The 14,581-nt window shown below is 40.1% G+C and overlaps 2 protein-coding genes across 28 annotated transcripts in view; both read left to right on the forward strand.

Annotated features, from left to right (window-relative positions):
- Positions 1–14,581, forward strand: part of LOC108874890 (GTPase IMAP family member 8) — a 47,055-nt gene that overhangs the window by 25,933 nt on the left and 6,541 nt on the right. For 21 of the 27 annotated variants that reach the window (XM_051074843.1, XM_051074848.1, XM_051074844.1 and 18 more), the window contains 5 exons: positions 133–195; positions 435–464; positions 727–813; positions 948–1,704; positions 8,451–8,626. In XM_051074843.1, the coding sequence (XP_050930800.1) occupies positions 133–195; positions 435–464; positions 727–813; positions 948–1,704; positions 8,451–8,626 (1,113 nt within the window). Of the gene's footprint in view, positions 1–132; positions 196–434; positions 465–726; positions 814–947; positions 1,705–8,450; positions 8,627–13,630; positions 13,798–14,581 lie in introns of those variants that run through there. The other 6 variants (XM_051074861.1, XM_051074864.1, XM_051074862.1 and 3 more) reach the window with 4 other exon arrangements.
- LOC127143156 (uncharacterized) lies at positions 8,633–11,193 on the forward strand. Its single transcript, XM_051074876.1, has one exon. The coding sequence runs from the start codon at positions 8,755–8,757 to the stop codon at positions 10,420–10,422; it is 1,668 nt and encodes a 555-aa protein (XP_050930833.1). The 5' UTR covers positions 8,633–8,754; the 3' UTR covers positions 10,423–11,193.

The following is a 14,581-nucleotide window of genomic DNA, read 5'->3' on the forward strand; positions in this document are numbered from 1 at the left end:
TCCAGTAGAGGCTGGAACAGGTTTCAGTGTACAAGTATAACTGACCTGTTTTCAGACACAGTAGATGATATTTTTCTCAGTGTGTTAAGGTTGTGAAAATACTAATGCAGGTTCTGGTCTCCATTTTCACAGTTTCAGAACTGAAGATGGAAATGAAAACACTCAAGGAGAAAACCAGTGAGCTCAAGGCTCAACGTGAGTTCAAAGATCACTACATGAAGTATTCTGCAGAAGCACAAACCACACTGTTACCTCAGACATTTACCTTTAATCACCAAACATCAGCTGTTCTCTGAGGACACCATTCGATGAGTCTGTACAGGCTGAGACTATGACCTGTCCAGGCCAATATAAAGCTACAGCACATAGATACAAGTCTTATTACAAGTGACACATGTGAGTGAATGAATATCTACATTTTCTGTATTCTACAGGCTCACGTCTGCAATCTCTGATACATCCATGTAAGTTGAACTGAGCTGCTTCAGAAATGTTCTCATGTGTTAACATGTAAATCACAGTGTTTTGTAGGTGTAGGAACAAACCCATGTTTCATTCTCATGATTCAGTCAGATAAGTTGACAGTTGATAATGGATGAGAGATTCTCTTCAGTCCACCTTAAAGAAGATGGGACTTCCTGACTGTTTGTTGATCCAGTTTGATTCTGTTCATCATGGATTCATCCTTCACTCAGCTGGGTTTTCGAACTCATTGTCTTTTTTCAGCATCCGATGATGACATTCTTTCTGGACCTCCAAGCCCTGAGATTGAGGATGAGGATGAGGATGAGGAGGCGGAGGATGAGGATGACCGTAAGTGAACTGCTTGAGAAATGTTCTCATTACGTGAACATGTAGAGTCACAGTGTTGTGTTTGATCAGCTGAGACAGCTACAACAGCCTACAACTTGACAGCAGCTCTAATTTTTTCCTCTGTTTTATTACAGTGTCTGCTCTCAGGATTGTTCTAGTGGGCAAACATGATGACAAAAAGTCGAAGCTTGGTAACTTCATCCTAAACTGTCAGGTTTTCCAAAAACACCAAAAACAGCTTGTCGCCACCAGCAGAGAGTGGAAGGGAAAATCATTAACTGTAGTTAAAACTCAAGATGTCTTCAGTCTGTCTGTTGAAGCAGTGAGAGAAGTGATGAAGAGCTGTGTGAGTCTTTGTCGTCCTGGACCAAATGTTCTGCTGCTGTTAGTGAAACCTTCTGATTTCACTGAGGAGAACAGAAAAACACTGAAGTTCATCCTGAGTTTGTTTGGTCAAGATGCTTTTAGATACTCAATGGTCGTCATAACAGACAAGAAGAGTGGAACACATTCAACTGTGAATCAGCTGATTAGAGACTGTGGAGGAAGATACTACAACATGTTTGAAAGTGACCACAGAGTGTTAATGCAGAAGATTGAGAACATTGTGCATGAAAACAAAGGAACCTTCCTCACCTTCACTGAAGAGACCATAAGACCAAAGTCTGAACACATCAAACCATCTTTAAACCTGGTTCTGTGTGGGAGGAGAGGAGCAGGGAAGACTTCAGCAGCCAAGGCCATTTTAGGTCAGACAGAGCTTCATTCAGTCTCCACCTCATCAGAGTGTGTTAAACATCAGGGAGAGGTGTGTGGACGTTGGGTTTCCCTGGTGGAGCTGCCTGCCTTGTATGGAAAACCTCAGGAGGCAGTGATGGAGGAATCATTCAGGTGTATCTCCCTCTGTGATCCTGAGGGCGTCCATGCCTTCATCCTGGTCCTACCTGTGGGTCCCCTCACTGATGAAGACAAGGGGGAGTTAGAGACCATCCAGAACACATTCAGCTCTCCAGTCAATGACTTCACCATGATTCTGTTCACTGTGGAGTCAGATCCTACACACCCAGCTGTTGGTAACTTTCTAAGAGGGGACACGGACATCAAGAATCTTCTTCAGAGTTATGGAGGACATTATGTTGTTCTCAACATCAATGACAAACAGCAGATCCCAGAGCTGTTGGATGCTGTGGAAAAAGTTCGACCCTCTAAAGAATCATGCAGCTACACAACAGAGACATTTGCACGTGCCCAAATAGAAAAGATCATACAACAAGACAAACACCTCACCACTCTACAGTCTGAGCTTAAGGATCTGAAAACAAAAAACAAAGACAGCTGTAAGTTATATAAACTTTATATGAATAATAATACATCCTAATTTTTCTGTCATTAACTATTCATTCAGCATTATAAATAAAGTCTATACTGTAAGAACTGTCATCTGATAAGGAAACTCCATGTCTTTTTATTTCACAGGTGATGAAGAGAAACAGAGTCCAGAGTCCAGAGAGTCTCAGGTAGGGAAGAAAACATAAAAACATAAAGAAGGAATCTGAGGAGAGAAAGAAAGAACAGGAGAAGAGAGAAGAAGAAACAGAAAGAATCGGCCTTTGTGAAGTGAAGACTAGTGGTGTGCGATACTGCATATTTTGGTATCGATCCGATACCAAGTAAATACGGGCCAGTATTGCCGATACCGATACCGACTTGGTATCGATACTATCGATATTTGGATTGATCCACCCACCACTAGTGAAGACGAGGACACATTCTAGATATTGGATTTCATTAGGTGAGGTTAACAACAGCACAGTTACAAATTAGCTTCTTTTTCTTTTAGCATTTAATTTAGACAAATTTATCCTAAAAGAAGCCTCAGGTTCATTCAGCACAGTTCCAGTCAGCAGTTTCACCATCATTCTTAATCAGCTGCTTCTAAGAAGTCAGATAAATGACTGAGGCTCATTGCAAACAACAAGACTTAGGTGTCCTGCTCAGACATGTTTTGCCACAGTTTGTACAAGCCATTTGGAGAAAAGAAAAGAGAATCAATCAGCCTTCAATCAGCAGGAATCTCTGACAGTATTCTAATGAAACATCAGCCATGTCAACACCCTCCCCACCCGCTTCAATAATAATAATCAGTACCTGTAGATTTAATGCAGCCCTGTGTCTGTGTATCCACTGCCCTCCTCTGGTTTCAGATTGTGCTCTCATTGGTCACTCCTCTTAGAGTAAACTGAGACTGTAGAGGTCCACATGTGTCTCTGAGCAGTGCTGTATGTAAAGTAGATTTCATACTGACCTCTGGGTTTTGGTCTCGGACTTCTAAAAATGGAACAAACTGGGAGAAAAGTCAGTGTATTCTGTCGTAGGTCTTATCAAGTGGCCATGGTATAAGAGACTCTAATAGACTATCAGTGCTTCTTCATTTTTATGTGTTTTATTTAAATGTTTGCATATAGAAATGTCTTATCAAGTCTGGCTGTTAATTTACTTTAACTTCTATTAAAGTTGCAAAATAATCATGTTGTCGCTTTTATTTGCTTGTTTGACTTTGTGCCAAAAAATAAATCAACCATAAATGCTTGAGATATTCTGCTGACAGTCAAACCAAAGCAGCCTGTATGAAGGATAAAATTCTACAGCTGAGGATCAAAGATTTTAGGGCTTAAATCACTTCCCTGAACATCATGCATGTTTCAACATTTTGTCAATATTTGGCCTTGGTGGAGGTGTGTGCTCTGCTCAGTGACGTTCTAGCTTTTGCAAAGCATCACTCAGATAATTAGTAGATAGATAGTTGTGTGTGTCGTTAGATGGGCGAGTGAAGTGAACTTTTAATGAACTTTAAACTACATTAATGTTATATGCATGTTATGTGTTGTCCTGCTGAGATTTGTCCTTTGTCGCTGCATGTGCTCGGCTATTTTAAAAGTAGATTTTAGTGTAGTGACAACCTGGCGAGGGCTCAAATCTGGGGCCCTCTACTGCCCCCAAGTGTTTCAAGTGGTCTTGGCCTGTTAATGGTTTGAACTGCTCTTATTGCATGCTGTACATTCCTGGATGTTGTATTTCACTAGTGTGCGGTGTTACTGTTGTGTTTTACTTGCGTGCAGTGTTCCTCCTAAGGTGTGTGTACGTTATTCTAACCCACATGTGTGCTGTGTTGTATGGTCCAAGGGTGGTCACTTGTATCCTTCATGCTAACATCTATGGTGCTCTTTGCATCAATATGAATAAAAGAATATATTTAGGATGATCTTGAACTAAAGGTTATTACATTATAAATAAATGATATTGTAGATAATGAACATGTTTGAAGGTTTCTTTTGTTTGTTCTGTGTAAAATAAGAATGGATGCTTTAAAACTGATGACATCAACTGTAGACATAATTCAGATGAGTCTCTAATGGTTTCTCCATCATTCTAACAGATGAATACAGTGTTTCTCCTGTAGTTCAGTGTGAACTTGTTCAGTGCTGAAGTCAAACAGACCCTTCACACAGAGAAACTGATTAAACACAACAGAGCTCACAGGTTGGTTTCTACTGCACAGGTTTATTATTTTTATTCAGTATCCCAACTAACTCCTACTGCAGTATTGTTACAGTGACATCTGCAGTCTGATGTCCTCAGTAATCAGCTCAGGACTTAATAACTCATAAACCATCTGTCATTTTCACTCAAAAGTCTGATGTGTGAACTTTCTGAACTGACCTGAATTACTGTAATTTCTTGATAAAAGCCTTTAAAACCTTTTTAAAGATTTTTCAGATGAATGAAAGTTTACTTTCCTGGGTTTCTGAGAGTTCATCGGTTTGGATGTGAGCACCAACATGTCTGTAACATCTCTGTGATAAAATGAAGAGAACCTGTCATCTGTTTCTCTTCTGATCAGAAATTCACAGATGTTACAGCAGATATGAGATGAAGCTGTTCATCAGAGGAGTGAAAATGTTCAGGGATGAAAACAGGATGTACAGAATTAAAACAGGCTCCTTCAGAAACACATCGATGGATATATAGACTCTAACGTGTTGATCAGTCTCGGTCCTTTCAGTACAGGGTGTTTTTTTTAAAAAGTGAGACCGAGTAAAAAGTTTCACTTTCAGTCGCTCGGACTTTTGACGCAGGAACAAACTCAACTGTCGAAGAACTGAACAGAAAACTTGAGAAACTTAAGACAGAGAAATAAAATGAAGAAAGAGTGTGAGTGCCATCAGTCGGGGACCCGCACTGATCAGGAGAACTGATTATTTTAAAGCTGATTATCGATCATCTGCAGGTGAGTCTGTTCAGATCATTCTGGTCACATGACTTCACTAACTGATCTGGAAACAGCTTCCCGTTCACTCACTTTAAACTGACGACAGAAAATCCCTGTCACACCGTCAGCCTTCGTTTTTATTGATGCTAAATGAGTGAAGGTAAGTCCGGGCTGAACATCCGGCTCCTTCACTCTGGAAACACGGAACATGTGATGAGGAAGTGGCGGCTGTTGAGGAAAATCTTTAACGTTGTCTCTGTGCGACTGTGTTCAACTTTAAAGACGGTTTGATACGGACTGTAATCTGAAGCTTTACCTGTAGTTTTCTATGTGATGGACAGCAGTAATATCAGCGGGAAAACATTAAAACACCATTAAAACAAAATGAGGAAGAGGAGTCGCAGGACTTCACATGAGGGTCAGGAACGTTTCCTCTGCACGTTTATCAGAGTGAAATTTGTTTTCTATGCAGAGATAAACGTCTCTGGACCTTAATGTTTGTCTCTGTCTCATGATGACTGTGATGATGTTGTCATGTTGTTGACATGTTACAGGACAGCTGGACACTCTGAGCTCTTTGACTTCAAATTGAGTTTCCTCCTCCCTCCAGTTGGATCACTATGTTCTCAGCAGAGTTCACCATGGAGGCTGCAGCACCAGGTGAGTCCACTCACAATGATTTTAATTGTTAATCATTAATAATAGGAGGTAGGTAGGCTTCATTTTCTCCACATGAAACCTACTTAACTGGTCAGACTCAGAGCCCAGCAGAGTTAATTCAATTCAAATTCATGAACCAGTTTTCTAGTCTCTCACTCTGCTCTCTCTCATTCACTGTTCTGATAAAAGTATAACGTATCAACACATGGACTGGTACAGTCAGGGAGAGAAATGTATTAATAATGAAGACTTTTAAAAACAAGAAGTCAACAGGAGCCTAAAGCTTCTCACAACATGGGTCTGAACCTGGAACCTGATATTTTGTCAAATTGACTTTTTTACTGACCACAACAGTTTCTGTCATGATCATGTACAGAGCATTACTGATCAGTCTAAAGGGTGTTACAGATGTTTGAGGGCTCATGTGTGTTCTTCTGTATTTTTACAGATAATGATGATTTCAATTCCCAGAGGCGCAGCAGCAGCCCAGACCTCCATCGCCCCAACTGTGAGTCAAACTGAATGAGTTGGTTCAAATCAACCTTTGTGTTTTTATTTGTGCTGTTGTCTGTCTTGGTCAGATCTCGAAAAGTGTATTTAGTGCTGTTTGAATGATTGGACTAATGTTCATTTCAGTTTCTGAGCTGAGGGTTGTTCTGCTGGGGAACAGCTGGTCTCAGAGGAGTTCAGTGGGGAACCTCATACTGAGAGCAGCTGTGTTCAACACAGAGGAAGAAGCAGACTGCTGTCAGAGAGTCAGAGGACAGTTAAAAGAGAAACACATAGTCCTGGTCAACACCCCAGATCTGCTGCTTCCTGACATCTCTGAACACAAACTGACAGAACATGTAGAAACCTGTGTGAGACTCTGTGATCCTGGACCTCATGTGTTCCTGCTGGTTCTACAGCCTGAAGACTTCACTGAGGAACAGAAGGAGAGGCTACAATCAATACTTGAAAACTTCAGTGATCAGTCATTTGATCATTCATTGGTTCTGATATCAACACCCAGAGAGGAGAGGGCAGGTTCTATGGAAAAACATGTGCAACATCCACCATTAAAAGACATGATCAGTAAATGTAGATCCAGGTTGTTGTGGCGAGGGAACCTTGAAGATCTGTTCACACATGTGGATGTCATGGTGAAGGAGAACAATGGAGTTCATGTGAGCTGTGAAGTTTTTGAAGATGCAACATCTGTTTTTTCTGGGGGTCATCAAGGAGAAGGAGCCAGTGTCATCCAGGATCCTGGTAAAGGTGCTGGTAAGTGCAGGAACACTTTTTCTATTTGATAAATACGACTGATCCACAGTCAGATATGAACATTTGGTTAAGGGTTTTATCTTTTTACAGGTCCACATCATTTTCTGCCAGGTCCACTTCATTCAACAAGAAACCTCCTCTCTTTCCCTCTCTGTAAGTTATCATGCAGTTAGACATGTAGAACAAAGTTTTAAATATTTTTATTTTTATTTTACTGTGATTAATATTGTTTTTTTTTAAACAGGGAAACCATGGCCTACATCACAGACTCCATCATCAGTGGAAAGCACAAGCAAGCAAAGTAAGTACATTAATACCATTTATAACTTAGGTATATTCAGCATGTGAGCTGTCACCCTGCCTCTCACTGTCAGCAGTGTAGTTTCTAATAAACATGAGAACATGAAAAACTACTAAAAAGTGGCTTAAGAACTGTCCAATGCATTATTAAAACCTGCAAGGATAGTGGCGAAACATCATCTTTGAGGAAGAAGTGCAGTCAGAAAAAAATCTTGAATGATCGTGATCAGAGATCACTTGAACATTTGGTGAAATCTAATTTACAAAAATCAACAGTTGAATATATGATAGAGAAAGTAAGAGCATTTCCACACAAACAATGCGAAGAGAACTCAAGGGACTGGGATCTGAATTTAGGTCCATTCACCTGCCGACACCAACTCTATTTTTTCTGTTTTATTACAGTGTCTGCTTTCAGGATTGTTCTGGTGGGAAAAAGTGATGACAAAAAGTCAAAGCTTGGTAACTTCATCTTAAGGAATCAGCGATTTGGTTTCCAAATTCAACCAAAACAGTGTGTGGCCTTCTGTGGAGAATGGCAGGGAAAACCACTAACTGTAGTTAAAACTCCAGACATCCTCAGTCTATCTGTTGAAGCAGTGAGAGAAGAGATGGAGAACTGTGTGAGTCTTTGTCGTCCTGGGCCAAATGTTCTGCTGCTGTTAGTGAAACCTTCTGATTTCACTGAGAGGAACAGAAAAACACTGAAGTTCATCCTGAGTTTGTTTGGTCAAGATGCTTTTAGATACTCAATGGTCGTCACAACACATGGGGGGATGGAAATGAGTGACTCTGTTATTGGACTCCTCAAAGACTGTGGAGGAAGACACTACAAGGCGTTTCAAAATGACCATAACAAGTTAATGCAGAAGATTGAGAACATTGTGCATGAAAACAGAGGAACCTTCCTCACCTTCACTGAAGAGACCAAACCACCTTTAAACCTGGTTCTGTGTGGGAGGAGAGGAGCAGGGAAGACTTCAGCAGCCAAGGCCATTTTAGGTCAGACAGAGCTTCATTCAGTCTCCACCTCATCAGAGTGTGTTAAACATCAGGGAGAGGTGTGTGGACGTTGGGTTTCCCTGGTGGAGCTGCCTGCCTTGTATGGAAAACCTCAGGAGGCAGTGATGAAGGAATCATTCAGGTGTATCTCCCTCTGTGATCCTGAGGGCGTCCATGCCTTCATCCTGGTCCTACCTGTGGGTCCCCTCACTGATGAAGACAAGGGAGAGTTAGAGACCATCCAGAACACATTCAGCTCTCCAGTCAATGACTTTACCATGATTCTGTTCACTGTGGAGTCAGATCCTACAGCTCCAGGTTTTGTTAATTTTGTAAAAGAAAACTACAACATCCAGGAGCTCTGTCAGAGCTGTGGAGGAAGATCTGTTGTTCTCAACATCAAGGACAAACAGCAGATCCCTGCGCTGTTGAGAACTGTGGAAAAGATGACAGTTGGAGGATCCAGATCATTCACAAAGGACATGTTCGCCAAGGCTCAGATGGAAAAAGTCATAGAGAAGGAAATCGTTAATTCAAGACTTAGAGCTGAATTGCTGGATGTTAAAAAGAAAAGTGAAACAGGAATAGATGATGGCAGTAAGAGCAAAGAATGTCTCAGGATGGTGCTGATTGGGAAGACTGGCAGTGGGAAGAGTGCAACTGGAAACACCATTCTGCGCAAAGAACATTTTAAATCTAAAGCCAGCCAGAAATCTGTGACCAAGTTTTGCCAGAAAGCATCAGGAGAGATTGATGGACGATCTGTTGTTGTGGTCGACACCCCCGGCTTATTCGACACAACTCTGTCCAATGATGACGTAGAACAGGAGCTTGTGAAATGTATCAGCATGTTGTCTCCTGGACCTCATGTGATCTTACTGGTGCTGCAGATCGGACGATTCACACAGGAGGAAAAAGACTCGGTGGAACTGATCAAGAAATATTTTGGCAAGAACTCCCAACATTTCATCATTGTTACATTCACTAGAAAGGATGAACTAAACAACCAAACATTTGAGAGTTACCTAGAAGAGGACTGTGATGATTTCGTCAAAAAACTTATACATGAATGTGGAGAGAGACACCATGTCTTCAATAATAAGGACCAAGCGAATCGTACCCAGGTCAGTGAACTGCTGACAAAGATTGAGGCCATGGTGAAGGAAAATGGTGGCGGCTGCTACACAAATGAAATGTTCCAGGAGGCTGAGGCAGCAATAAAACAGGAAGTAGAAAGGATCCTGAAGGAGAAGGAAGAAGAGATGCAAAGGCAGAAGCAAGAGCTTGAACGAAGACATGAACAAAAAATAGAAGCAATGAAAAGAAGAATGGAAGAACAGAGAGCCGAAATGGAACAGGAGAGAAAACTTAGAGCCAGACAACTCAAAGAAATGGAGGAAAACATTAATAAGGAGCGTCAACAGAGAAAAAAAGAACAGGAAAAAAGAGAAGAGGAGGACAACAAAAGGAGAAAACAGGAAGAGATTCAGCAACAAGACTGGGAAAGAAAACTAGGAGCTATGGAGAAAAAAATCAGGTCAGAATCAGAGGAAAAGGAAACAACCGATAGAGAGTTGGAACAGAGCAGAGAAGAGATGAGAAAACAACGAGAGAACTGGGAAAAGGAAAGAAAAGAGTGGTGGGAGAAACGACATCGAGAAGATGAACAGAGACGACTGGAAGAACAAGAAAGACTGAAAAAGCTCCAAGAAGAATATGAACAGGAAAGAGAAAGATATGAAATCAAAAGAAAAGAGGAAGATCGACTCAGACGAGAACAGGAGGAGAAGGAGAGAAAAGAATTAGAAGAAAACTACAAGAAAAAACTGGAAGAAATGAAGAAGAAATATGAAGAGGAGGCCAGAAAACAAGCTGAAGAATTCAATGAGTTCAGACAGAAATACACCAAAGACTTTACAGCGTTGGTAGAAAAACACATGGAGGAAATAAAGGACGTGAAGCAAAGACACAGCAAAGAGTATGAACTGTTGGACAGTCTTTCAAGCCACAAAGAAAAACACCTCAAAGGAGAAATCGATGATTTGAAGAAAAAGCATGAGCAAGAAATAAAAGAACTGAAAGAAAAATACCAGAGCAAATGTATCATCCTCTGATTGAACACGTCATCATCATCGAACATCATCGCCATCAGTGTGTAAACCTTCATCATTAGCAGTTAATTAGTCAACATACTTATCACAGACCAATCACAGCATGAATGTCAGTTTTTCATTTTTGGAAAGTTAGATTTTGTATATATTCTATATTCTGATGAGGAGTCAGGGGAGGAGTTTCCACATTGTGACAAGCAGTTTAATGTTTTTACGGACTCCTTTAGCGCTCTCAGGTCTTTGAGACTGTACAGTTCAGCTTTCTGGGTCATGAGCAATGACAGAAGTGTGATGCAGTTTAAGTGTTTATTTAGATTGTGAATCACTGACATTGTACCAGCTCATGGTTTTAAAATCCTCCCAGAAGAATATCTAATATCCTTACAGACCCTAAACTCAACATTTCCCGGTTGTATTTAGATGAGAATTAAATAAATTAGTAAATGGCTAGACAAACAAAACGTAGTAAATCTGAGGGTCTGAGTTTTCTATTTGCTTTTTTCTATAATAATTGATTTTACAAGCATTTGAATATTTCTCTATGTACATGTTTTTGTATTACATTCGGGTTTAGTTCTGTGGGCAATTTTGTGTTTCAGTGTGTGTAGATTCAAATATATCCAGAATTTGGTGATATTAATATTTGTCATCTTGAATTCATTCATTTTCAGGTTTTACTGCTTCTTTATATTTCGTTTTTGTGTTTTTGATTTTCTTAATGCGCAGTCTGTTATATTTTTCACCTGTTTCTGAAAATAAACTAATCCACTAGACAACCAAACTAACCTGGATTCTGTGCTTAGTAAATCTAATTTTAAATTTCTCCTCAGTACTGAAGCCTGTGCAGCTCAGCAAACTCAGCAACATCTGTCTTATTATTGAAAAGTTGGACATCATCTGTGAAAATCTCACTGACAGAATGTAAAAGAGTACACATAAATCTATAACATCCAGATGAATGAATGAGATGATCGATCAATGCTGTTCACTTCACCTGTCAGTGGTTTTCATGTCTAGTGTCAAACAAAACACTATTTGGAGAAAAATGATATCCTGTGTTTTGTGTTGTGGTGATGTGATGACCTTCCTGCTCACAGTTAGATCACTAATCACATCCTGAGTGTCAGTGTGACCCACAGCAATGTGTGGTCACATTTTAAGATAGTGTAATTTTCCCATGTAAGAGTTAAGCTGGGGTTGAGTTCCTCTCTATGCCACGAGGGGGCGCCACCTTCCTGGTGAGATGTCCTGGAGAGGACAGCGGTCAGCTCTGGTCTTCAGACAGAGGAGGAACTTCACGACCTGTTCGTCTCCGTTCTTCTTTAATTTACAGGTTAGTAAGTGATTCAAACCACACACCTGCGGCTCATACGGTTTTGTACCATGTGAAGGTAACTGTCATCCGAAAGTCATTTTATCAGGATGTGTTTTTAGTTTTTCATACTGAAATGAAACGCGGGTTTGATGCTATTGCTAATTAGCGCGCTAGCTTAATCCGTCACACATGAATATTTGGGTATGATACTTTAATGCCTCACTTTAACTCTCCCTCTTTATATGACTGTAGTTTGTAAAGTTACATTTCAGAGTTGAAGTCATACAGATCATGTGTGTGTTCATGTCGTCGTTGTAACATGTCGCTAACTCTGCTAGCTTAATTGTCTCAGTGTCATTCACAGTCGTAACATTTGATTGTAGCATCATGCTAACTAAGTATTAGTGGGGTATATCCAGTTAGACAGCTACCCTGGACATATATTCATTTATCATAGCTCTAAGAGGCAGACCTAATAAAGCTGGAAACTGATGTATTTTCTTTTTGTTGTTGTTATTGAAGAGTGGTGAGCCTCAGTTGTATTTATGTGAATTTGATTGTGTAAATGAAGTTGTGACCTGGACAAACCCTGACTGCCTCCATCTGTGTGAAACTGTAGGACGGTGGTTCAGATGTCGGTAAGTTCAGGCGGTTTTAGCTTAATCGGAGTAAAACCGGCGTGCACCGTATTTCTCAGATGAAGAGCGCACGTAAATTTTAGCTGCAAAAATAGAAACTTTATCTGCAAAAATTTCCAAACCGGGACCGTCAACAACATCGAGAAGATTTGTGGTATGTTCTCTGGATTCTTAAACTGTAATATGAAATGTAAGGACATGTAAAATATTTGTAGTGATTCAGTATCTGTTAATAAATGTATCTTCATTCATTCTGAAATGAAGTTGCCTCTGAACATAATCCAGCCACAGTTTCAGTTTCCATCAAAACATATCTTGTGTCACAGTTTTAATGCTTCTCTGAATTTCTTTCAGTCTCATTGCCACCATTTTGTCTCCTTTGAAGCTTTTTTGTGTCTTAGTGGTAGTTCTGGTCACTTTGTGGTTGTTCTGACTGGTTTTACTTTGTAGTGGTTTTATATTTATTGATCTTTCAGTCTCTTGGAGGCTGTTTTGTAGTTGTGTCTCCTTCAAAGACATCCTGCAGCTGAAGCTGGGGGTCCCTCTGACCCTCTGAGCTTCTGGGTCTGTCCCTTAAAGATCTCTGCAGAAATCCATCCATGCTGATGAAGGTAAGAGCAAAATATTTCCTGTAGTAAACTTCAAATGGGTAAAATGTGTTTATTACTCATCAGATGTCTGATGCAGTTTGAATTATTTCAATCCTCCACGAAAAGTGTCAGTGTGACAGTTCCTCTGTGTGTCCAGCAGGTGGAGCTGTAACATGAGATGCATCACTGTTTATTGATCTTTTTCACTTAAACCACATTTGACATTTTTTAATTTTTTCCATCTTTTCTGTTAATGCTTGTGTCATTTTAATAATATGAACAATGTGAAACACTTTGAGGCTGTGTTTACATCATCTAATATGTTGGATGTTTAGTTTTTAATAAAGAATGAATGAAGTAATTCTCCAGCTCGTCCCGTCAGCCTAATTTCATGGGGATCTTTGTTTCCGCAGATTTGCTGGGTAGAGTTAATCAGTGATCAGTTTGGATGTGGGCAGAAACATAATTTGAACATCTCTGGAATAAAATGTATTGTGAGGACATAGATACAGACACAGATATTACCTAAATATTAGATTTAAACAAAACATTCATTCGTCATTAAAGTGCGCATCAGAGGAATTAAGTTGGAGATTAGGAATGTTTTCGGGGGAAAAAATCGAATCTGGCCTGATTTTCGACATGCCTGATTGATTGTTGTCGTTTAAAGTTTCACTTTCACTGTGGGCGTGGACTGATGGCGCAGCAAGAATTTCAACAGCACAGTAAATTTACAAAGAACAAATAAAGCAGCAATATACAATCTGTCAGGAACGCGGGGTAGATTATTTATAAGCGGAAGATGTCCTAAAAGCTGATTATCGATCATTCGCAGGTGAGTGACGATCTGTTCATCTTGGTAACTTTACTTCACTAACTGCTCGGCCTTCTGCTCACTCGCACTTTACGCTGAAAGATAAACAGAAATACTTAGGTTTATTCGAGTAAATCTTATAAGGTGAAGGCGATAAACACTTGAGGCGGAAGTAGTTTTTTTTTTTACTGTATTTATGTCCGTGGGGTAGAAGGTATTCAGATCCTTTACTTGAGTAAAAGTAGTGATACTGTCATAGCTCAAGTTTAGGAGCACACAGTAACACAACTCGCTGTTAAAAGTTTACCTTTATGAAGACTCAACAGGCAGAATCAGACAAGGTCAAACAGCTGGCAAAGTCAGGGCATGGGCAGTGGTCCGTAACAGGCAGCAAATAGTACCATGTAGAAATATACTGTTGGCAAAAGTTACATAATGTGTCACACATTATTTTTACATTATTTGTAAGGATCACAATCATTTAGAGGCCTGTACTATGAAGACGGATTTGAGGTTATCGAGGTAACTTCAGGTTTAACTCTGGGTTTTTAGTCTTACAACAGTGGTTCACAGTTCTTATCAGGGGAAATCACCATGGTAACTGATGCTGAATGGCTAACCTGCTCCAGAGCAGGTTAGATCAAAACCTGTCATCAGCCCAACAACTGACCAATCAGGTCCCTGGAAGTCTAGTGTCATCATTTCTGCAGGAATCCCACAGGGACAGACTTTACAATAAAGTGACAGATGGTAAAGATAAATATATATTTTTATAGCCCTGTGGAATTGTTTTGTTCCAGTCTTT

This window comes from Lates calcarifer, linkage group LG13 (assembly GCF_001640805.2).
Source record: "Lates calcarifer isolate ASB-BC8 linkage group LG13, TLL_Latcal_v3, whole genome shotgun sequence".
Lineage (NCBI taxonomy): Eukaryota > Metazoa > Chordata > Actinopteri > Centropomidae > Lates > Lates calcarifer.